Source organism: Castanea sativa, chromosome 6 (assembly GCF_040712315.1).
Source record: "Castanea sativa cultivar Marrone di Chiusa Pesio chromosome 6, ASM4071231v1".
Lineage (NCBI taxonomy): Eukaryota > Viridiplantae > Streptophyta > Magnoliopsida > Fagales > Fagaceae > Castanea > Castanea sativa.
In genome coordinates this window covers 61,865,940-61,891,101 of record NC_134018.1, presented here as the reverse complement: position 1 = coordinate 61,891,101, position 25,162 = coordinate 61,865,940, and the positions used below count along the sequence as shown (strand labels likewise).

At 36.7% G+C, this 25,162-nt stretch overlaps 2 protein-coding genes across 3 annotated transcripts; one reads left to right on the top strand and one right to left on the bottom strand.

Moving 5' to 3' along the window:
• The first annotated feature begins 457 nt into the window (after positions 1–457).
• On the top strand, positions 458–4,032 carry LOC142638501 (uncharacterized). 2 transcript variants are annotated; one of them, XM_075812531.1, is made up of 3 exons: positions 467–611; positions 2,347–2,393; positions 2,483–4,032. In XM_075812531.1, exon 3 carries the CDS (start codon positions 2,485–2,487, stop codon positions 3,523–3,525), a length of 1,041 nt encoding a protein of 346 aa, XP_075668646.1. In that variant the 5' UTR covers positions 467–611; positions 2,347–2,393; positions 2,483–2,484; the 3' UTR covers positions 3,526–4,032. The 2 variants fall into 2 exon arrangements, with proteins under 2 accessions (XP_075668645.1, XP_075668646.1); XM_075812530.1 differs by lacking the exon at positions 2,347–2,393 and having other exon boundaries at positions 458–611.
• Positions 4,033–22,791: 18,759 nt separating this feature from the next.
• Positions 22,792–24,505, bottom strand: LOC142640570 (uncharacterized). The gene is made up of 3 exons (XM_075814731.1): positions 24,295–24,505; positions 23,412–23,847; positions 22,792–23,318 (listed from the first exon to the last, which is right to left on the bottom strand). Exons 1-3 carry the CDS (start codon positions 24,449–24,451, stop codon positions 22,988–22,990), a joined length of 924 nt encoding a protein of 307 aa, XP_075670846.1. The 5' UTR covers positions 24,452–24,505; the 3' UTR covers positions 22,792–22,987.
• Between the last annotated feature and the right edge of the window lie 657 nt (positions 24,506–25,162).

Sequence of the window (25,162 nt, the reverse complement as noted above, 5' to 3'; positions counted from 1 at the left end):
CAAATATACAAAACATGAACAGTAACTTTGCATATATATGCGCGGTTACTATTCATGTGCAAATAATTTTTTTATTCTTTTTTTCTCTCTCCCCTTCATCTTGCTCTGTCATCTGTCTTTTTCTCATGACAAAGAAAGAAAGAAAGAGGTGGGTGGGGTCATGTGGGCAGTGTTTTGTTTGATATAATAAAAAATTAAAGAAATATTATTATTTAAATTAAATAGATGATAGAATAGATAAACTGACGTAAATGTTTTGTAAAAGTGAGCCTGAGATTAAAAAAAAAGTACTTTTTTTTTTTGTGTGCAAAATAAACATGAATTTTGTACCGACCGATGCGATTGCCCTAACGGATCGATACAAAAATCAATGTTTATACCAAAAAAAAAAAAAAAAAAAAGAACCTCAAATTTATCCGTTTTTAGTAAACAGAGTCTATCTGAGGAGTAAAAGACAGCAGTTGTAGTCATAAACATAGCGAAACTGATGTACTACCTAATATAATGGTGACAATAACGTATTATAACGTAGCCTCTTTCAGATCGAAACTTCACTCTTTAAAACTAGATCTTCGCCTCTCTCTCTCTCTCTCCGATTTTTCTTTTTCAAGGTACGTTTCCGTTTCTGTATTTACCGCAATTCTGTGTAACTCATTTCATGTGTTTCTCTGTTTGGTTGCTGAGAAAACGGAGGAAAACAGTGGAAAAATGGATGTTGTGGAAATTGAAAAGGGATTCAAGGGAAAATTTTGATTCTTTCTCTCTCTTTCCTACATTTTTTTCTCAACAACCAGACAGAAACTTGGATTTCATTATCATTGTATCAGTTATTGGTTTTTTTTTTGGATATTTGCTGTTTTGCTTCAATTGCATCTTGAGCTTTATATATATATATGTGTGTATTTTAGAAGATCAGGCAATTAGTTGATGGAAGTGTAGAGCTTGCAATTGTAATTGTGTGAATTTTTGTAAATATGTGTTTTGAATTTAGAGTGAAGAAGATGAAGCTTAAGCCTTGTAATCAGTAACTAGAAGTGCTATAGGTCACAATTAAGCTGCATTTTGGTTTAGGAAAGACTATGATTTTAGGGTCTATGGGGTGAAGAGGAGGAAAGAGTTTTATAAATGAATTAGGTGATTTATAAAGTTTTATGGTCTTGATTTGTTCAGTCACCTTAACCAAAAAGGTGGACTTGGGGAAAAACATTTGGGTTGTAAAATTAGGTTGATGGTTTGAAAAATGAGTGTTACAATAGTTGGTTGTGGTGTAATTGTCTATAAGAAAAAGACAAATGACAGATGGAGAAGATATTCACTTGGGACTAAGTTGCATCATGTAATCGTTTTAAAGTGTATAAGTTTCCATTGAATTGAGAGTACATAGATACGGGCATAAAACATCTGTCATTTCCATTAGGAATAGGATTGAGAATTTGAAAGTATTCAATTCTAAAATTACTGTCTTTGCAAAAATTGTACTACAAAAATTAAGTGTAAAAGTTGAATAATTAAACTCAATTGCTATAGAATAAAACTGTAAAAGTCTCAGGCTATCTAAGTCAAGTGCACAGGTTTGATCTTGAGAGTGGCCACTCCTGCAAAAATGGTTAAAGGCTAGGTTATTGCCAAATGTTGCCAACCATGACCTTGCTTGGCATGACAAACTCTGACTGAGGAGTGAAGATCTTTTGTTCTTGCTAACAAATGGAAACCACAAATATTTATATAAAAAAAAAAAATGGAAACAACTGATATTTCCCACTTATAAGAAATTATTGGATTATCGAAATATCATTGAATTAAAACAATTTAAGAAAACGTATTCAAGCAAAATTATCGACTTCTAACATCAAGGAAACTAAAAAAACCCACTTGAACTTAAATGATTTTCCTACTGTTCGTTAGCCTCAAAGCTTGCTCTTTGTTAATTCTTTTTCTCATTTGCATCTTTTCAATGTGGCTGACCCTAACCAATTTGTTGAGGATCCATAGCTGATCCCAAAAATTTAGAATCAGGGCTTGTTGTTGTTGTTTCTCATCTACATCCTACAGATATTTTTGATCACCTGATGATAGAACATTTTATATTTATTAGTCTCTAGTAAAACAAAACTGCTGTGTTTAATGCTTTAATTTTCCCTTTGTTAACAGTTTCATGCTCTTGCTGGAAGATATTATTTACTTTATATTTGGTTGGCTTGTGAAAGTGAGAAACTCAACCTGATTAAGCTAAATGATTTTGTTAGGAATAGCTGGCTGGAGGTTTTTTTTCCCATTGGTTTTGAATATTGAATATTGAATATTGAAGATCAATAAATCTCATTTTAAAAATTTTTCTGCTTGCAGCCGTAACAGCTATAAACGTTAACAAGCTACAGAAATTCTAAATCGAAGTATAGTCTCCATGTTGCATTCATGTCATATTTGTTATTTTGAAAATTCATTCAGAAGAATCCTCAATTCTCTGTATCTTACTTTGCAGTAATGTGGAAGCGTGGAATCAAATCAAAGGCTTGGAATGGGCCTCAAAAGTATCGAATCACAATTTTACTGTCTGTTATTCTGATTCTTGTACTTTTAATATTGTTAGTTAATGATAATGGTAGAAAAAACATATCATCATCTGGACTTCTGAAGCAGAAATGGAATAGCTTTGAGTCTTTGGTGCAATTTAATCCAACAATGGAGGTTCAGAATGGGACAGAATTGATTTGGCAAATACCTGATACACCTAAGGCAGTTCTTTTTCTGGCACATGGGTGCAGTGGCAGAGCTGTTAACTTTTGGGACAGATCTTCTACCTGCCCTAATTGTGTTGGTTTGCCTGAAGAAAGGCTACTTGTCCTTCATGCTCTTTCTCAAAAGTTTGCTGTTCTTACCATATCAAGTGCAGGTAGATGCTGGACATTTGGGGAGGAGATGTTCATTGTTAAAGATATTATAAGGTGGTGGGTTGAGAAAAAAAAGCTTCAAAAGCTTCCTCTTGTGGCTTTGGGGGCCTCCTCTGGAGGGTACTTTGTTTCTGTTCTTGCCACTCAGTTGAAGTTCAGTAGTATTACACTTATGATTGCTGAAGGCAGATTTGATCAAATGGATATTACTGAGGATTATCCACCTACACTATTTGTGCACATGCCCAAAGATCAATTGAGGCAGCAGAAGATAGATGAAAATTTGGAAATTTTGAGAAATAAAGGTGTTGATGTCGCAGAGATTGAATGCATGGAGTTCCCCTTGTCTTCACACTTTTTAGCCGACAGAATTCCAGGTATTGATCAAACTGTTTCTGCTAAGTTGTTTGAACTTTTCCAAGAGAAGGGCTTCATTGATGAAAATGGATATATGAAAAATGATGGACGTGCTACACGTTGGAAACCAGCACTCAAGGAGAGTAATATCCATTTGCCAGATAAGCATTTAGCACAACACATCCAAGAGGAGTTGAATCTTGCATTTGCCTACCATGAAATGATTAGCTTACATTCTGACCAGATCTTTAAATGGTTTGAATCTCATATAAGCTGATCAGTACCTATATAGAGCCACATTTTCCTCGGCCTTTAAGATTTATATGGAATAAAGTCTGGCCAGAATCTGAAGCAATTTGGTTGTACAGCATATCACTAATTTTATCGGCAATCTCTCAAACGTGAATGAGAGTTGGAAAGTTTACCTGGTGAGACTGTTCTTCTGAATCAATTAGTATTTAAGTGAATCACATGAAGAAAAAGCTATGGCATTTCCCCAAATGTAGATGCCTTGCTAGAAACACGCACATTGAAGTGTTAGGTAAATTATGCTATCCATAGGAAGTAAAACAGTATTGAATGTAAATGCTTTATTATTCAACATGTTATGGAACTACAATAGTCTCTGTTGCTTTAATAGGATCTTGGCATGATTGCTCTGATTTAGGATACAATTTAAATTTCCATACTTGTCCAAACTAAAATCAATGTTGAACATGTAAATTGATGGGCAGGATTTTATTAGAATGGTGTAAAGAGATTCAATATCCAGTGTTGATTCAGTCATTTTTCTATGAAGAATATTCAGTAAGTGAACTAGATATGCTGACATCAATTCCTTGTTCTATGTGTGTTGAATTTGATGGATATATTTGCCTTGGACAATATTTTAAGTGGTACTATTATGGGTTGCAGCGCTGTGTCTGGTGGTGGGGAGGCTGTAGGAATTTTCATTTTTATCTTTTTTTTTTTTTGTTGCTTGTTGTAGCTGTGGGGTTCTGCTGTTGGATGATGGGGATAGAAAAAAGGTAGGTAGATAAAATAGTAAAATGACTTCCTAACAAAAATTTAGGTAGAACCTTTTAGCTCTTAGGACTTCTAGATTGACTAGTAAACTAAAAACCTAATAAAAACACTAACCTGGACTTGAAGAAACTAAAACCTAAGATACTTAGGATTTAAAAAAAAAAAAATTGTAGACATGTATAAATTTTTTAAATACCCTTAATTTGCAACAGTTGTTGAAATTATAGTTTTGCCCAACTGCAAAATTGACCATAATTTATTAAATAAACACCCAAATTAAAAAATGTTTTCCCCAAGACGTATATATCTAGAGCTTTAAAACCACATGACTATTACTTCAATTGAACATTACTTATAGGTCCCATAAAATAAGTCTTGAATAGGCGAATTTGCGAGTTAGAAGCAAATTAATCTTACATGGAGAATTTACAATTCATGCTTTGTGGGACTGTGGAGCTGCCCAAGATGTTTGGGCCAGCTGCTCTGTGCATCTCCAGAAGTGTTCCCATGGTCAAGAGGACATGCTTCAACTGGTGGAAGAGCTGATTTCTCCCCTTGAACCTTCGGAATTGGAGCTGTTTCTAGTACTGACATGGGTCATCTATCACCGACAAAATGCAGTGACTTGCGGAACTGAATTACAACAGTCACAGATTCTCAATGCTTGGGCTAGGGACATCCTTGAGGAGTTTCATTGTGTGCAACAATATAATTCAAGACCAGCTCTACAACAGTTGCTGTCTTGGTGGTTTTTTCCCAACACCAAATCTCCTTAAAATTTCGATGCTGCTATTTTCAAGGAGTCCAGAGCAACGGGTTTTGGTGTGATTGTTCGTGATGAGAAGGGAGAGGTTATGGCCTCCATCAGTGTGAGATAGTGAAGAGGCAGAGATCCTTGCCTGCAGAACAGACAACCATTTTTGCAATGAAAGGTGGCTTTTCACTTTTCAGAGCTTATAGTCGCAGGTGATAGTTTGTTTATTATGAGCTCATTATCTTCCTCAGGACCACACTCCTCCCGGCTGGGATGTATTCTTCATGAAATCCAATATATAGGGTCCGTTTAATTAGACGTTTTGGGAGATTAAAAGAGAGTTTTTAAAACCTAAGACTTTGTTTTGCAACCACAACTCCTCGTAGTTTATTTTTTTAATTTTTAATTTTTTTTAATATTTTTTTTTTATAACAAATGCTCATTTTAAACTCGAAACACAGTTTTCCAACCGCTTATACAAACAAATCCATAGTAGCAGGATTAAGAGTTTGTTAGTTTTCTTTGTATAAAGCACACTGGTAATTCAGTAAGCCACTCATAAGCAAGGCTTGCCAAACATATAGATCAAGATCTTGTTTGGATAGAAGACTCACCTCCACCAGCGATGGAGACTTTGTATTTCGATATTTCTGTTGGGCTATGTGGAGCCTAGTTTATATTTGATTCAGAGTATGACTCGAATTGATATAAAAGTGTTATGATTTTTAATGAGAGATTTTTTGAGGCTTAGTCCAAAGAGCAGAGACTTGGGCCAATAGCCCAAGCCAACCCTTTTTTGGCTCATTGTAAATAGCCTGTGTGGGATATAAATCGTTGTTTCAGATTAAGGTTTGGTTTATGTCATTAGAGCAAAAACATTGTACTACAACATCTTGTATTTTCCCTTGAGAATAGTAAATCACTGCAACTCTGTCGACGTAGACAAATTGCCATTCCGCGTAATTTCTTGTGTCTTGTGATTGTTTCATGTGTGTGTGTTATTTTTTCTATCTATTTTTTGCCTCTCACAAATATGAGATTTCGTGTATATTCCCTATAATTTCGTCCTTTAATTAATGAAAAAAAAAATCCAGGTGGCTGCATCAATATAACACATGTTTATCTATGCTATTGATACATCAAGAGTCAACCAAGCTTGCTTAGTAGTTAGTATATGTTGCAAACATAAATGGTTTTGATAAACTATCATTAATTCAAAAGCATAAGTTATTAGGAAATATTGAATTTAATCACTTATGCATTTATTCTAAGACTATTCTTCACTTGTGTGTCCAAATTCTCCCTTAATAAGTAGGCTCTAATGGATTTTTAACTTTTTAAATGGGAGGCAAAATAGAGATAGAGTTTGAACTTAGGACTATCGGCTCTACTACCATGATAAATTACCACTTATCCCTAAACTTAATGTATTAGGATACGGTAAATTTAATAATTTAACTATTTATGCTGACATTTTAACCAAGGTACCCATGAATTCAAACTGTTATGGGAATCTATGTGCCCTTTTATTGCTAAATCTTCGACAATAAAATAATTTTATTGTATTGTGTTGGGTTGTCAACCCAAGCTAAATCCTAGGTCCAAAATCCTGAGCCCAGTTGTACATCATGCTTAGGTGAGTTAGTTCAACTGTTTAAGCTGATCTTTGTATACAATATACATGATAGGTAGCTTATGCATTGTCCCAATGGAGATCCTCAGACTTCTGTCATCTAATCCAATATAAGATTTCTTTTAGTATCCATAGGAGCGGGCATGTGTTTTTCCATGTAGGTTGCTGCCTGTATTTATTCAAATATCATATCCATATTCCTCAAAAGTATTTTTCATTATAACAGTTGCAGCTTTGCCATGTTCTTTCAATTAAAAGGCAGATTTCTGGCACTTACGTATATGCATGTTAATTGTACCTTCAATATTTCAAACTTCATGTTGTTCATATGAGATAATGCCAACATGGCTAATCTATCTATATTTTAACTACTGATTTGTATTCACTTGTCAAAACTTTAAGAAAATTAACGTTCATGGTATGATCCAATCATCTCAACTAAAAGCCTCTTCACTCCATTCTATTATTATCCTGGTATGATCCAATCATCTCAACTCTGCACTTTGTTGGTCAAATGTTGGTTTTGAGGTTTGTTTAGATCAGGGTGAAAGCATTGCTTTCATGAAGTATATTCTTTAGCCCATAATAACAAGGGCAATACCTGGTTATTGTCTAACAATGCGAGGTTTTTGGAAGGGAATATCTGAATATGGTGTACATTTAGCAAAAGTAGCCACTCTCAAGAATTAGACCCATCCATTCCAGTTGCATTTGACATCCTAAACCTTCAGTATGTCAATTTTAGCCTTTTGTCTTCTAGAATTGAAAAAACAAATATTCGATTTGCATCCCATAGCTGCCTTTTATTTGCTTTAATGTTAAAGCTATATTTGAGGGGTGTACGTATGCATAAAATGTTGGATATTTTTATAAAAAATATCATATTTATTTTAATACTCATTTAAGTGAATTGAGGAAATCAATTATCCTTAATGTCAAATACGTTAATTGCTAAATTTTAAATTTTTAAATATAATTCAAAATTTGAATAGCTATTGTCAATGGTTTTAATTAAGAAATCTCTAAAAATTAATGTGAATTTTAATACCATATATTGCCAGCTTTTAATATACTTTCCTTTATAAACTTTTACTTTAAAATATTTCTTTTAATATATTTAATAGCAGTGTTATAGATAGAAAGCATCAGATATTGTACAACTATATATTTATATAATTTACCGTTGATAGGTTATAGCATTATATGTTGCTTTCTATTCTTGGTTGTAATTATGGTGTATAGTCAAGATTTCAAAGGATAGAATTATTTGATATCTAAATGACATGACAGCCACGTTAGGGGCTGTTATTTTGTTTTTAATGGCATCTTGACACTAAAAGACAAACTTGTTTTGTCTATTAACTTACCGCATCAAACAAACTTTGGAAAAAAAAGTTTTGACCGGGCTATATATATAAAAGAAGCTATTAATCAGACATTGATTTCAATAATTTTATGACCATTTAAAGTTTTAAAGATAGTAGATGTTTTTATTTTTTGGCTAAATACAAGCAACATATCTGGCTATATATATATATATGGAAAGAAATAAAGTTTCAAACACACATTTTTATTTTTGAATTAAAAAGGTGCAAACTTTTCAAAAAACAACTTTTTTTTTTTCTTTCTAAACACTTACCATCTATTACTTCTTACTACTCACAAAAATATTTTATCTTTTATAAAATTTTCTGGGAAAAGAAAGTACTATAGAGAGCTTATATCCTATTAGTAGTGTAGGCTCGCAAGGATAATTAGCAAAAGTGGCTGAGCTGCTGTATCCTAAGGACAACGTGCAGAAGCTATTTGTCTAACTACATCGGATATACTGTAAACGGCACGATTTGTCTCAAGACAGTGACTTGGTCTACTCCTCATCTCTGCCACCTATTTTTGGTAAAATCAAATCGTGTAATTTTTAAGAAAAATTCAAGTATTATCTCTCTTTTATTTCCAACATAAAGTTGCTGGGCTCCCCAGCAAATTGTTAATACCGGAAGCTATACAGAACCTTATAATCAGCTTGATTAGAAGGTTGAGATCATATAGTTTATTGATTCTTTGAGTTACAGATCATGCTTGCTCTATTTAAAAACTAAGTCAAGAACATAAATCAAGATTTACATTTGTATGCATGAAATTTCAGCAATCAATTGGAATTGGTTTAGGTTTTATTGTAAAAACAGATGAAGATTGAACACTTTTGTGGATTCTTTCATGATGACAGAAGAATCTCCCTTTTTTTTATTTTCAGTAATGTTTTCCTTGAAGTATTTTAGAAAGTCCTGAAATTTTGTGTGATATTGACTATCAGTTATATCAGTAGGATTCTGATTGAATTTGAAAAAATTTGAATTTGACAGCTTCGCACCACCTTTCTGTTCTTTACCGACCACAACAGGGTACAGTTGGGAATTAATGTCATACTTAGTACACTACGGCCTAGGTGCATAATACATATTGACCAAACACGGTATGGCTTTGTAAAGGACATCTCTTATTTATTATTGATGTTATGCTTTAATAGAATTTGCTACATCAAGGTTAGGAATTCTCATGCTCCTCTGGTGGTGGTTGTGTCCCATTAAAATATTCCTCAATATACCCATGCGATTCTCATAACTTGCGTTCCAGCTCTCTGATCTTTTGGCTTTATCTCTTGATTATAAGTACAGATCAAGTATTTTATTCAATTAACTTCCATTCAGCTGATTTTTCTGGATACCAACTTGAGGGTTCCACTTGCCAAATTTCCCATTATATTTGCAAGTAGACTTCATATCTGTTGATGTGAAATAATGTTTTTCAGATTATAACTAGCTTGCTGCCATTTTATTTTTGCTGCACCTAGAAAGCATTTAGTGCCACTGAATCATGGTCTTCCATCAAATTAGCCCTCTTCCCCACCACCTCCCCCACATTAAAACAAATAAAAAAAGAGAGAAGAGGGTTGTAGGTGTGAGAGAGGAGTGGCTATTGATGAGGTGAAGGATGGCCGAATCAAGCACAAGCAAAGAGGAAGAAGAACAAAGGAAATAAAAAGAATAAAGAAACAAAGAAAAGGGGGTCTGATGCAGCAAGGAGATAAGGGAGAAAGGATTGGTGGGGGCACGTGTCCTACAAAGGGAAGAAAAGGCTATAATTCACCCTTAACTTTTTAGAATTTACACTTGCCACCCCTCCAAAAACAAATATTCTAGATAGGCTCAATTAATAAAATAATTATGCGTCTTTTAGTCTTTACAAAACTGCATCCTGTTTTGATGTAAGTTTTCTTTGTTGCTAGTGAAGGTTTGGGCTTTCAAACTTCTCTTAGGCTGAGAAAGAGCCGGACCCTTCCTCGTGAAGGCTATCAGTCCCTGCTAACTACCATTTGGTTGCTTCAGGCTAATGGGTTTTTCTTGAAGAGATTTTGGGAAACACTTTATCGCATTCCTTAGTCTTATGGAGGATTACGGTGGGATGGACAAAGATGTCTCTGCAGGGACAGGAGGAGGACAAGTTTGACCTCCGATCTGATATGGGGTCAAAAGAATTCATCCTGGTTGCAAAGTTTCACACTAAACGGGTCCTCAACGTTGATGCCGTGGCTCGAAATTTCTCTCAACTTTGGCGAACTCGGGAGGGATTTAAGATTAAGGACCAAGGTAACCATATTGTTCTCTTTATTTTCGAAAACAAGTTTGATTGTGACAGAATTTTTTCTTCTCAACCTTGGAGTTTCGACAAGTTCTTAGCATTTCAGAGATACGATAATAGCACTCACGTTAGAAATCTAGATTATGAGCAAGTTCCTTTCTGGGTGCAAATATATGATATCCCGGTTAGTTTTATGAACAAAACGGTGGCTGAAGGACTATGTTCAGGTATAGGCGAAGTTTGCCCTTCTGATTTTTCAGTTATGGAAGGTGGTGATCATGTGCGAGTGCGTGTTATACTGGACATTTCGAAGCCTCTATGCCATAGACATAAAATTACTTTGGAAGGGGGAAACACGGGATGGGTCTCCTTTAAATACAAAAGGTTGCCAAGTATTTATTATTGGTGTGGATGTTTAACCCATGGTGACAAAGACTACGACCTATGGATTAACAGTGAAGGCTCGCTCAAATGGAGGATCGGAATTTCGGGGCGTGGCTGCGAGCTCCTTTATCAAATCAAATAAGAAAATCCACCATTGTAGTCCCGGGCTTCTACCAACATAAGAAAGAATCAAAGGTTCCAAAGGATACAGGAAGTGAATTTTTTTTTTCTAAAGCTCAAAAAGCATCCTCGCAAGTGACTGGAGGTCCGATGAAACCTCTGGAAGTGCTGACCTCGGATTCTCTACCCCCCAATATTTCAAAACCGGTTGCATATCCTATTGTTAGGAAGCTGGAAGATCTCCCGCCAGGTTTTGGGGATCAGTACAAATGAAAAGGAACTTTGGGCATACTTTGTATAACTCTGACTCAGAAGGGGAAAAAGGTGATGTGATGGTAGATGTTGATGGAAACTTGGAGTTGTTACCAATAAAGGAGTCTGCCACTTCAGCTCTGCCGGGGACAATGAAGGAAATGCACTAGAGAGTCCAACTCAGCCCTCAATCACATGCAAGGTCCCATTACCCTCCACCAGGTTAGACAAACTCCCTCTAGTTGACCTTTCAAATACTTTAGATTATCCCATGTGCACCCTTATTCCACCTAAGCGCTCTTGGACATGCATTAACCGTATTTCTACTGAACCTGAGGAAAAATTAAAGGTTTTCATAGGGAGAAAAAGGGCTTCACTGCCTAAGAAAAACCAGAAAGGTCTATCAAAAAAAAAAAATTTTGGTTTCTCTGTCTGATAAAGAAAATGCAGTTACATTGGTGGAGGCTGGTTCCCAGCCCCGCTAGGATCAATGAATCTCATTTGTTGGAACTGTCGGGGGCTTGGGAATCGGCAGACAGTTCAGGAGCTTGGAGAATTAGTCCGGGCACAAGATCCCTCAGTCGTGTTCTTAGCCGAAACATGGTTGGAAGAAGCTAGGCTAAATAACATTCGGGACTCTTTTCAGTTTGGTCATGTCCATGGAGTTTCAAGAATTACTCGTGGGGGTGGCCTAGCTCTCTTTTGGAAGAAGGGTTTTAATTTAGATGTGGAATTTTCATCTCAGAATCATATTGATGTGGTGATTAATAAAGGAAAGGATAACTCTTGGCGTTTCACAGGAATTTATGGAGCCCCAGAAACTCATTTGCGATTGGAAACTTGGGATTTGATTCGGGGGTTGCATAGACATAGTTCTCTGCCTTGGCTGTGTGGTGGCAACTTTAACGAAATTTTAAAATCTCAAGAAAAGAATGGGGGCAGACTCAGACCCTATGGTCAGATAGAGCAATTTTGAGAAGTGTTGGACGAGTGTAATTTATTGGACCTTGGCTTCTCTGGAAACAAATTTACTTGGTCAAGGTCTTATCCAAATGGAGGTATGGTGTGGGAAAGGTTAGACCGGGTTGTGTGCACGATGGAATGGTACGATTTATTTTCGGCAACGTGTGTGCAAACTTTGACCTGTGTGTCTTTGGATCATAGTCCAATTTGTATTTGCTTTGAGGGGATTGAAGTTGAAACCTTGAGACCTTGGCGCTTTGAACAGATGTGGCTAGAGGATTCAGGATGTAGGGACACAGTGGTGCAGTCATGGGGTAGATCCGTTGGGGGCTCTCCCATGGAAGTTGTTATAAAAAAATTGGAGGCTTGTCAAAAGAACCTCTTGCAATGGAGTAAGAACTCTTTCTGCCATGTGAGACGAGAGATTGTTAAAAAAAAGAAGATGCTAAAAGTGGCTGAAAGTGATGCAACCCAGGGAAGAAGAGTGGATCAGTTTCTCAAGCTTAAATCATAAATTGTTGATCTCCTTTGCCTTGACGAAAAATGTGGCAGCAGCAAAGTAAAGAGCATTGGATGATTTCGGGGGATTGTAACTCCAAATTTTTTCACACAAAAGCCTCACAACGCTTTTGTCGGAATAGAATTGTTGAGCTCCGAAATTCAGAGGGGGTGCTGGTTTCGGGTGAAGAAAACATCTCATTCATGGTTCGGGATTATTATAAAAATTTGTTCCTCTCCTCAAGGCCGGCAGAAGTGGATGAAGTGGTTCAATCCATAAAATCTGTAATTACTGAAGATATGAATAAAGGTCTGACCAGCCCTTTTTCTCGAGAGGAAATTGAGTGTGCTTTGAATCAAATGGCTCCCCTTAAAGCCCCCGGTCCCGACAGGATGCCTCCCATTTTCTTTCAGAAATTTTGAAGTGAAATAGGCGATGATGTAGTCGAGGCAGTGTTGTTTTGTTTAAATTTCGGCAGCTTAATTTCAGGTCTGAATCACACTTTCATCTCTCTTATTCCTAAAGCTAAAAATCCTGAACATGTCACTGAATTTCGTCCCATTGCACTTTGTAATACTTTATATAAGCTTGTGCCTAATGTGTTGGCAAATAGGTTGAAAGCAGTCCTTCCTCATATTATCTCCGAATCTCAGAGTGCCTTCCAATCTGATAAGGCAATCTCTGATAATATCTTAGTGGCCTTTGAGACTCTCCATCATATGAAACGTAAGAAAGGGGGTAAAGTGGGGCACTTAGCTCTGAAGTTGAACATGAGTAAAGCATACGTCAGATTAGAGTGGGTGTTCCTTAAAGAGGTTATGGAGAAAATGGGTTTTCATAGGAGGTGGGTTGGTTGGATTATGGAGTGCGTTCAATCAGTGACCTACTCAGTTTTGATAAATGGTGAGCCTTCAGATCCCTTTACCCCAACTAGAGGCATCTGTCAGGGGGACCCCCTCTCCCTTTACCTCTTCCTTCTTTGCTTGGAAGGTTTAAATGGCCTCTTTGAGTAGGTGGTGGCAGCAAAGTTTCTTGAGGGTTTCTCTCTTTGCAAATACGGGCCAAAAATTTCCCATCTTGTGTTTGCCGATGATAGTCTCCTCTTTTGTCGTGCTAGAGTTGGTGATGTGTCAAAAATTTTGGAGATCCTTGGGAAGTATGAGAGAGCATCGGGATCGAAAATAAATACAAACAAAACCACAATTTTCTTTGGAGGTAATGTGACGGTTTCAGCCAAGGAACAAGTACAAAGTCTCTTGGGTGTTCCGGAAATTAAGGAATATGAGAAATATTTGGGTTTGCCGACAGTAGTGGGAAGACATAAAAAAACGAGTTTTAATTATATTAAAGATCGAGTTTGGGGAAAATTGCAGGGATGGAAGGAAAAACTCTTATCTCAAGCCGGAAAGGAGGTTATACTTAAAGCCGTGGTCCAAGCTATCTCGACCTTTGCTATGAGTTGTTTTCGCCTTCCAATTGGCCTTTGTCAAGACATTGAGATGCTTGCATGTAGGTTTTGGTGGGGTCAAAAGGGGGAGTGTCGAAAAATACATTGGAAGAAGTGGGAAGTGTTAACCAAACCCAAGGAAGAGGGTGGCATAGGTTTCAAAGACTTAGGTATGTTCAATGAGGCTTTACTCGCAAAACAAGTGTGGAGGTTGGTTCATGATAGGCATTCTTTGTTTTATAAGGTTTTCAAAGCAAAGTATTTCCCTCATGGGTCCATTTTTGAAGCTACTACTTATTCCGGATCTTATGCTTGGAAAAGCATTCTAAAATCTAGGCATCTAATTGTAACAAGTGCCAGATGGAGAGCAGGAGATGGTTAACTCATTAGACTTTTCATTGATAAGTGGTTGCCAAATGGGGATGGAGTTATTTCTTCCTCCATGGGTGAGCTTCATCCTGAGGCCACAGTTTTCGAGCTCATTAATCGGACAATGAGGTGGTGGAATATCTAGTTGATTGACCGCTGCTTCCATCCACCTGATGCAGCCCGGATTAATGCACTTCCACTTTGCTTGACTCCTCAGCCCAACGTGCTATTTTGGCCTCTGGAAAAATCTGGAAAATACTTGGTGAAAACGAGCTATAGATTGTTGTGTGCTGCCCAGGATTCCGCTGAAAATCTGCCCCAAGTCAGCACTGAAGAAGAGGGATTCTGGAAAAAGCTATGGAAAATCAAAGTCCCAGGAAAAATTAGACACTTTCTTTGGAGGGCTTGCACAAATTCCCTAGCTACAAAAGAGAATTTGATGAAGCGTAAAATCCTGACTGATGCTTCTTGTTCTCACTGCGCTGCTGCTTCTGAAGACACCCTCCATTCATTATGGAGTTGTAGTGGCCTTAATGAGGTGTGGGAGAAGGACTTTGGTTGGATGCACAAGTCTGGGGTGTCCTTTCCAACCTTTAGGGAGTTGACTGAGCTAGTTTTCACCAAGCCTGAAACAGTGGCTTTGTTTGCCACAACTGCCTGGTCTGTGTGGTATCATAGAAACAAGATCAGACTGAATGAACATACACGGCCATTGGGTCAGATAGCTGGCTTTGCGCGCGACTACCTTCGTGATTTTAAATCCCTGACCCATTGCTCCACCACAGTTCGGACTGCTGCTCCCAAAAGTTGGTGCCCGCCTGCTGGGGATGTTTGGAAAATTAACTTTGATGGGGCAATGTTTGGGGAATCTGATGAAGTTGGTGTTGGGGTGATTGTACTCAATTCCAATGGCGAGGTCAAGGCGACTATGGCGGAGAAGATCAAAAAGCCTCCCTCTGTGGAAGCACTGGAGCTGCTGGCTGCCAGACGTGCTGCTCTCTTTTCCCTTGAACTTGGTCTTGACATGGTGATCTTTGAAGGGGACTCAGAGCAGGTAATGAAAGCCCTCAAATGGGGTGGTTGGGATCTTGTCTCGGATGGTCATCTTATTCGAGATATCTTATGCATTGTAAACTCCTTTGTGAGTACTTCTTTCTCTCATATATGTAGGCAGGGTAACGCGGCAACTCATGCCTTGGCCCAGAGAGCTAGACTTTGTTTTCCTATTTTAGTTTGGTTGGATTCTTATCCAATGGATATTTCATCTTTTGTATTAGCTGATTTTAAGCCTTAATTTTATAGAAGTTACCGGTTTCTTTCTCAAAAAAAAAAAAAAAATTATATATATGTACCCTTACCTTTTAAAAACTTCTTTCTATATCATTAAAAATAGAGCCTAATCTTTTATAACATCAAAATATCAAAGTGGGATATTCTATGTCTACCAAAATCAAAAGGGGGTCTTGGTTTTCGGGAGTTGGGTAAGTTTAATGAAGCCATGTTAGCTAAGCAAGTTTGGAGATTGGTCCATGATACGGAGTCCTTATTTTATATGGTGTTCAAGACAAAATATTTCCCTACGGGTTCCATATTTGATGCCAAGGTGGGTTCAGGGTCGTATGCTTGGAGGGGAATTCTCAAAGCTCATAAAGTGATTTTGTTAGGTGCTCGATGGAGGATAGGCGATGGGTCCTCGGTAAAGATTTTTAAAGATTCCTAGCTCCTTGGTACCCACTCAGGTAGAGTTCTTTCCCCTGTTTTTGTTTTGTCAGAAGAAGCCATGGTGGACTAGCTGATTGATCATGACTCTCGGTGGTGGAACACAAATTTGGCGGACTCGATTTTCAGACCCTCTGAAGCGCAACTAATTAAATCCATTCCGGTTTGCCATTTTGCTTAGAAGGATTTTTTGTTTTGGCCTCCATCTCAGACTGGTATGTATTAGGTTTGTACAAGTTACCATTTGCTATGTGATTTGCAAGAAAATGAGTTGGCTTCATCTTCGGATATAGCTGGACAGAATAAGTTTTGGAATAGCCTTTGGAAGTTAACTATTCCAAATAAGGTGAAATTTTTCCTTTGGTGTGCTTGTACAAATTCCATCCCAACTATGCTTAATCTACATAAGCGGAAAATTGTTCCTTCCTCGGTTTGTTGTAACTGTCATGTAGGGGAGGAATCAGTTCTTCATGTTCTCTGGTCTTGTGAGGCTATCTGTTCTGTGTGGGGTTCTTGTTTCCCGACTTTACCTTCTGAATTTTCCAGGGTCAAGTCGTTTAGGGGCCTGATTGAGCTAGTGTTTTGTTCCTCGCTGAACTCTGAGGTTTTTACGATGACTTGCTAGACTCAATGGAATCACCGGAATAAGTTGAGGATTGGAGAGGTGGTATGGCCGCTGAATAAGGTTGCTAGTGTGGCGCGTCGTCATCTGCAGGAGTTTCAGCAGGTCAGGCGTTGTCCTAGCAAGAAAATTCGTGCACAAAGACCTCAATGGAAGCCTCCTGATGCGGGTTTTGTGAAGGCGAACTTTGACGAGGCAATTTTTGAGGATTTAAGAGCAACGGGTATTGGAGTGGCTGTTCGGAATGAGCATGGCAAGGTGGTTGCAGCTTTGGCAGAGCAAGTTCCCATTCCTGATTCTGTTTTTACTCTTGAAACTTTGGCAGCTAGGCGTGCAGTTCTGTTTGTTCGGGAACTTGGTCTTCGCAATGTTGTCTTTAAGGGTGACTCGAAGTCTTCCATTCAAGCTATTAGTAATAGACTTCTTTTACATTCGTCTTGTGGTCATATTATTCATGACATTTTAATGTTTGCTAGTTCTTTTCAGAGCTTTTCTTTCTCTCATGTGTATAGGCAAGGTAACGCTTTAGCTGATGCCTTGGCTAAGAGAGCTAGGTTGTCTAGTCCTGTAGTGGTTTGGTTGGAGTCTGTTCCTCCGTATCTGTATAACTACTATTTGTTGGACTTTTTCATTTTTAATTAAGTAGCCTTATTGGCTGGTTTCTCAAAAAAAAAAAAGAAAGGTAATTAAGCTAATAATAAGTATATAAATCTATAAAATTAATCATGAATTAGGCTGGGATTGTACATAAAGTACCATCTTTGCATGCTTATTTGAATGTTTGTCTTGAGTTTTGATTTTTGTGTTCTGGCTATTGTTGGAAAGCTCGTGCAAAGCACCTTTTGAAAGTCCCAACTATTTGCAGTTTGGCGTAGTGTGCCAAAAGTTATGCATCTCTAAAGTTGGGTGGAACAAATGGGAAAAATTCTCAAAGTTGGTTTTGTCGTATTTGCACAAGTGATTTCTAACAATCCAAACATTGTCTTGAGATACATTTTTTCCAAGATGTAGATAATCATCTCTAGTTTAAGAAAGTACCAAATTTTTTAAATGTTTTTTTTAATGAGCAATAAGAAATTTGTGTGCAAAGTTGATACAAAAACCTGATTTTGGACTTTCTTTTTATTGGTTTCCCATGATTTGTCATATTTTTACGAACATAATTTTTGGCCTTTTTTTTACCTCTGTTTGGTTTGTGATGTTGTTGAAAAGCTTGTGATGTCTACTTTCTAAACATGTCAAATTTATCGTTCCAATTTTCAAATTTGACTGATTTTCCCAATGATCGAAAATCCCTTTATATATATATATATATATATATATATATATATATATATATATATATATTCATTCATTCATTTACGTTTAGATGGATTAATGATTTTGGGTCCTATTTTGGCAAATCATAGTAAACGAGTTTATTGAATTATGTTTAAGAGTTTGGCTCCCCTATCGTTTTCTCCTATTTAAATATAGATGAAAGACACCTGATAGACTAAGAATCCAGAGGCAGAAAAAGGCCCACCTCATTCTCTACTAATTTTTTTTCTCTCTCTTTCAAATTCTTTTTCAAAAAGAAAACAATTTTGCTTTTGTGATAACATGTATTCATATTTAGAGGTTCATAAAAAAAAAAAAAGTACACATATTAGAGTTACATATGTGTCAAATAATAACCACCACGACTCATGCACCCTTAGGATGATGGTCATTTCATAAGTACTAAATTTTTGTGGGCTGAAAGAATAAGGCTGCAAGGGCTACACTTAAATTAAGTTAGAATAAAATTTCTATTATATATATATATATATATATATATATATATATATATATATATATATAAATTTGACACTTCAACTCATCATGCATAAAGTGCTTGGGTTGTTTTTAGGGAAAATGAAAGTCACTTGAGATTTTGTATAGTTTTTCTTTCCCTAATAATTAAAATCAAATGAATTATTAACTAACTGAATGTAAATTATGCTATCCATGGGAAGTAAAACAGTATTGAATGTAAATGCTTTATTATTCAATATGTTATGGAACTACAATAGTCTCTATTGCTTTAATAGGATCTTGGCATGATTGCTCTGATTTAGGAGGATACAATTTAAATTTCCATACTTGTCCAAATTAAAAATCCATGTTGAACATGTAAATTGATGGGCAGGATTTTATTAGAATGGTGTAAAGAGATTCAATATCCAGTGTTGAATCAGTCATTTTTCTATGAAGAATATTCAGTAAGTGAACTAGATATGCTGACATCAATTCCTTGTTCTATGTGTGTTGAATTTGATGGATATATTTGCCTTGGACAATATTTTAAGTGGTACTATTTTGGGTTGCAGCACTGTGTCTGGTGGTGGTTTGGGAGGCTGTGAGAATTTTCATTTTTATCTTTTTCTTTTTGTTGCTTGTTGTAGCTGTGGGTTTCTGCTGTTGGATGATGGGGATAGAAAAAAGGTAGGTAGATAAAATAGTAAAATAGCTTCCTAACAAAAATTTAGGTAGAACCTTTTAGCTCTTAGGACTTCTAATTTAACTAGTAAACTAAAAACCTAATAAAAAAACTAACCTGGACTTAAAAGAAACTAAAACCTAAGATACTTAGGATCTTAAAAAAATTGTAGACATATAAATTTTTTAAATACCCTTAATTGGCAACAGTTGTTGAAATTATAGTTTTGCCCGACTACAAAATTGACCATAATTTATTAAATAAAAACCCAAATTAAAAAATGTTTTCCCTAAGACGCATATAACTAGACCTTTAAAACCACATGACTCTTACTTCAATTGAACATTACTTATCGGTCCCATAAAATAAGTCTTCAATAGGTGAATTTGCGAATTAGAAGCAAATTAATCTTCCATGGAGAATTTACAAATTCATGCTTTGTGGGACAGAGCTGCCCAAGATGAAGTGTTCCCATGGTCAAGAGGACATGCTTCAACTGGTGGAAGAGCTGATTACTCCCCTTGAACCTTCGGAATTGGAGTTGTTTCTAGTACTGACATGGGTCATCTATGACCGACAAAATGCAGTGACTTGCGGAACTGAATTACAACAGCCAGACTTTCAATGCTTGGGCTAGGGACATATCCTTGAGGAGCTTCATTGTGTGCAACAATATAATTCAAGACCAGCTCTACAACAGTTGTTGTCTTGGTGGTTTCCCCCAACACCAAATCTCCTTAAAATTTCGATGCTGCTATTTTCAAGGAGTCCAGAGCAACGGGGTTTGGTGTGATTGTTCGTGATGAGAAGGGAGAGGTTATGGCCTCCATCAGTGTGAGATAGTGAAGAGGCAAATTGTTAATACCGGAGGTTATACAGAACCTTATAATCAGCTTGATTAGAAAGTTGAGATCATATAGTTTATTGATTCTTTGAGTAACAGATCATGCTTACTCTATTTAAAAACTAAGTCAAGAACATAAATCAAGATTTACATTTGTATGCATGAAATTTCAGCAATCAATTGGAACTGGTTTAGGTCTTATTGTAAAAACAAATGAAGATTGAACACTTCCGTGGATTCTTTCATGATGACAGAAGAATCTCCCTTTTTTTTTTTTTTTTTTCAGTAATGTTTTCCTTGAAGTATTTTAGTAAGTTCTGAAATTTGTGTGATAATGACTATCAGTTATATCAGTAGGATTCTGATTGAATTTGAAAAAAAATTGAATTTGACAGCTTCACACCACCTTCCTTTCTTTACCAACCACAACAGGGTACAGTTGGGAATTAATGTCATACTTAGTACACTAGGGCCTAGGTACATAATACATATTGACCAAACATGGTATGGCTTTGTAAAGGACATCTCTTATTTATTATTGATGTTATGCTTTAATAGAATTTGCTACATCAAGGTTAGGAATTCTCATGCTCCTCTGTGGTGGTTGTGTCCCATTAAAATATTCCTCAATATACCCATGCGATTCTCATAACTTGCGTTCCAGCTCTCTGTTCTTTTGGCTTTCTCTCTTGATTATAAGTAAATATCAAGTATTTTATTCAATTAACTTCCATTCAGCTGATTTTTCTGGATACCAACTTGAGGGTTCCACTCGCCAAATTTTCATATCTGTTGATGTGAAATAATGTTTTTCAGATTATAACTAGTTTGCTGCTATTTTATTTTTGCTGCACCTAGAAAGCATTTAGTGCCACTGAATCATGGTTTTCCATCAAATTAGCCCTCTTCCTCACCACCTCCCCCACATTAAAAGAAATGAAAAAGCAAAAAGGAAATGAAAAAGAACTAGAATCATGGTCTCAATCTAGATCTAATGAAGCATTGCATTAGCCATTAGAAGAATTCCAATCTGGGACCACTCTATATTTGAAGAAATTGTAAATGTGTCATTCCATTATTACGAGATATTTCCTTTCTTTTGTTGTCTTGTTAGTTTGGTTGATATGCATTTATTGTTATGTTAAATTACCTCATCTGTTCTCTGTAGATATGTCAGATGTGTTGTGATGGGAAACTATTTTGATCTACGCATGCATTTTATTTATATTTAACAAAAGATTGAGGATCTATAAACTGTTATGGTTTAATTTGGAGTTCTTTTTAACACATGACCAGTAGTGAAATTAATCTTTTCACTTCAATCGTATTGTTTGCTTGCTAATGGTTCTATTTTGGTAAAGATGTCTATAGCAGGGAACCAATTTATCTACCCTTCTTTGAGTTGTTCAAATTTGTTTCTGTTGGCGTAGAGAATTTTGTTCATGGTTGGTTTTTATATATATAACAGTAGAGAAAAACAGAGAAATTATCCACATTATTATTGTTATAAGAAAAGTCCTGAATCATCATCGAATTGAAATTATTAGCACATTGTATATATGAATTGGGTTCACATCATACAACCTCCATTCAAAAGATTCAAACTGTTGTTGGGACCCTTCATTAGATAGCTCTAATATCCATAAACTGCTGCAAGCCTATATTAGAGTTCAGTGAGATGTTAATGAAGCAAAATTATTACATTCTTGCATCTTATAGCTGAAATCCTATCTTCATTTGAAGGATATTAAAATCTTTTATGCTAATTTAATCATCTTTGCATAACTAGTAGCATTGTGCCGCTGGAAATCAAAACCCCCCACCTTCTGTTCTCTGCCTTCCCTCACCCACCAAATGGTGGGAGTTGTAGTTATAAATAAGATGGATATTTTGACAGATAAAGGCTTGTATTTTCATTTTGTAAGTTCTTTGTTATGTTATGTTCCTCACATCTTTATTGAAGGAGAATTTACTGTTTATTTACAGTCAAGATATAATGAACGTTGTCTTAAAACCGTGGAAATTATGAATAAGGATATGGAGACCAGAACCTACTGAATTCTAAGCTGACACATGAGTTATGTGGTAACTATTTTATGATTTAATAACGCTAAGATATTTAGTTTTGCTAGCACCGTATAGCATTAGTGACCTGAATCTTAGGACTTTCTTATCCCCAAGCTGCTTAGAGAACTTGAATGGGTAATTAATGGCTTTCCTAATGCTGTTTTAGATGCTAATGCATACCTATGCCTGAGTCTAAATTTTCCTTTTAGCTGTCATCATAGAGATACTCCCTTCAGTGTATTTATCATGCCACTATGCTGCCATTGCTTTGGATATCAGCTAAGATGGCTCTGTGTAGTTTTGAAAAAGAATGTTGTAAATATTGGTCTTTTGAAAAGTGGACACTGCTTTTATGAGAAATGTGCTTGTCATGCTAGCACTTGTAATGCATGCACTTCATGTATGACACCACAGCTACATCTATTTTTTTTTTTTTTTAAATTATTTTGCAAAAGAAATGCTTTAGTTTCCTGTTGATTTAGCAGCCTGAAGCGTGGTGTGATTTGCAAAAAATTAAATTGCTCCCCAAATTTGAATTTAAGGGCTGTTTGGCAGCTCAATTATAACACATTTTAAATAACTTTACACACATTTCAACAAACTTTTTCACCCACACATATATTAAAAACACTCAAACAATATTACTTACACTAACTTACCGGTTTATAGGTGAGACTAGTGACTTTGATGGGCTATATATAGAGAGACACACACTCAGAGTTCTAGTTCAATGAAAATATTAAATTCAAACTAAAACTTGAATTTATTTATAACTAAGAAAACATAAGCTGAGCATAAAAATTGTTCACATGGTATCCATCTTAACATGCTATGACATCACAGATATAATAAGATACTTAGAAGACACAAATCCTAAATAAAACCACACTGCTAGAGTCTTAAGATAAAATGCTTTCACAAACTGATGAATCAAATACTTCTAGTCTCTGGGCTTGAGTTTGCCCTCGTTTGCCTGCTTGAAAAGATGAGCCTGAGCTGCTGCGGCCTTGTTTGAGCTGAGTGCTGCCACAAAACTATCCCTGACCTGCTTTGTTGTGAAAGGGAATCTATTGTTCACCATGGAGTTGAGCAAGGAAGCAGTCCCTTCTCTATATAGTGCCCCAAGCCCATCAGTTCTTGTGTTGGAAAGTGCTTGCTGCAAGCTGAGGTGTGCTCCAAACCCTGGAACGCTAGTCACACCAAATGCATTGCCCATAGTTCCCCACCAGCCTAACAGACCCCAGATAATTCCTGGGTGAGTCCTCCAGTAACTGCAAATCAACAAATATCCACGGCATTGTTAACCTAGTGACCATTAGTATATTTCGTGTATATTCGTGCAGGTACTAAATATAGTAACTTACGTGCAAGTACCAATGATGGGTGAATTAGGATCAGGGAGGTATGGAGGTGTAGGTACGAGGGGGCTTGGTGGGGTGGTGGTGACTGGCGGGGTTTCGATGATTGGTGTTGGGGGGCTACCTCCTGAAGTTGGTGGGGAATTGTAGTAACCACCACCTCCTGAAGGAGGAGATGGTGTTGGATCATGATGATGTGGGGGGGTTCCACAATTTGAAGGGCTTGGTGGTTTTGGGCTGTGGCCTCCGTGTCCATGTGGTGGATTTCCATGAGAAGGTGGTGTGCCTCCATGTGGTGGATTTCCATAAGAAGGTGGTGTGCCTCCATGTGGTGGATTTCCATAAGAAGGTGGTGTGCCTCCATAGCCTCCATCTGGTGGTGGTGTGCTTACATAGGGAGGACTACCTGTAATTGGAGGACTACCTGTAATCGGGGGACTACCTGTAATAAATGCAGTGCAGATTGTGGGATGAGAGTGAAAATATTATAATTCGAGTAACTTTAAGCTTGATGCAATATATTTCTGATATAATCACCAAATAAAAAGTGACATACTGCTAGAAACATGGCCATCATGTTGACTGTGCTTACACAGAACACACTAGTAAAGCATAGAAGCTGAAGAAATTCTACTTGATAAATAATCAGTGACAATAAGCTTGATGCAATATATTTCTGGTAGGGCCTTTACATTGACTGTGGCTAAGCTCTAGTAAAGCATAGTAGCTGAAGACTTTTTACTCGAAAAGCTAGCCATCTTGAAGGGAAATGTTTTGACTTTACTTAACTACAGTTATTTTATACCAAAAACACTTTAATATTCTATAAAGAGTAATCAATAGCACCAAATCTTGTCCCTGTGTGTGAGGATGTAAGAGAAAGATATACCTCCGGGGAGATGTGGGTCGACTGGAGGGAAGTAGAAGTAGTTCTTCTGATCTTCAAAGCTTGTTGACACTACATGCATCACCAAGTTCTGAGAGAGCAATGCAGCGACCAAAGTCCATGTGAACATGGAACTAAACTTGCTTGTCTGCCTCTCCATCTCTGTGTGCTTCCAAAGAACTAAGACTGAAGGGAAAGAGGGAAAGTGCAGGATGGGAGTGTTCGAGACAAGGAAGTGGTAAATATAAAGGCTAGACACGGTGAAGTTAATACAAGCAGGTGAAGGAGGGTGTGGTTAGTTGATGTGTTGCAGGAGCATTTACTCCTACCATTTACTACTTCAATTGCTACAATAGTGCTTGGGTTTAAAACTCCAGCCAAGCATTCCAATCAGCTTTGCCTAACACTACTAGCTATTCCTCTGATATAATATTTATGTCTTCCACGGTAAATTATGTATTGAGGTTGATTGTCTCGTCTGGTGTGGGTTAATTTTGGCTCTGGATGCATATAAGTTGTCACTCTTGCTAATAGTAGTGGAGCTGAGCTTCGGCTAATAATTGCATGTCTCCTTTTTAAGGAATCTAGTGAATCTAGTGAGAGCTTAAGCCTTAAGCTTATACATAATTAAAAATTGGAAAACATGAATATAAAATGTGGAACCAAAAAAAAAAAATCCCATTGTCCCATCCTGCACTTATAGAATGCATGAAAGCTAAAGCCTTCAGAAAATAATTGACTTTTGGTAAATATCATCACAAAAACAATTCATAGATGCAAAAATGCCAGGGGTAAGTATAAGCAGATAGATAAGGCAAGACCCGATATATATATATTAAAAAAAAAAAAAAGGATATCTGGATATACATAC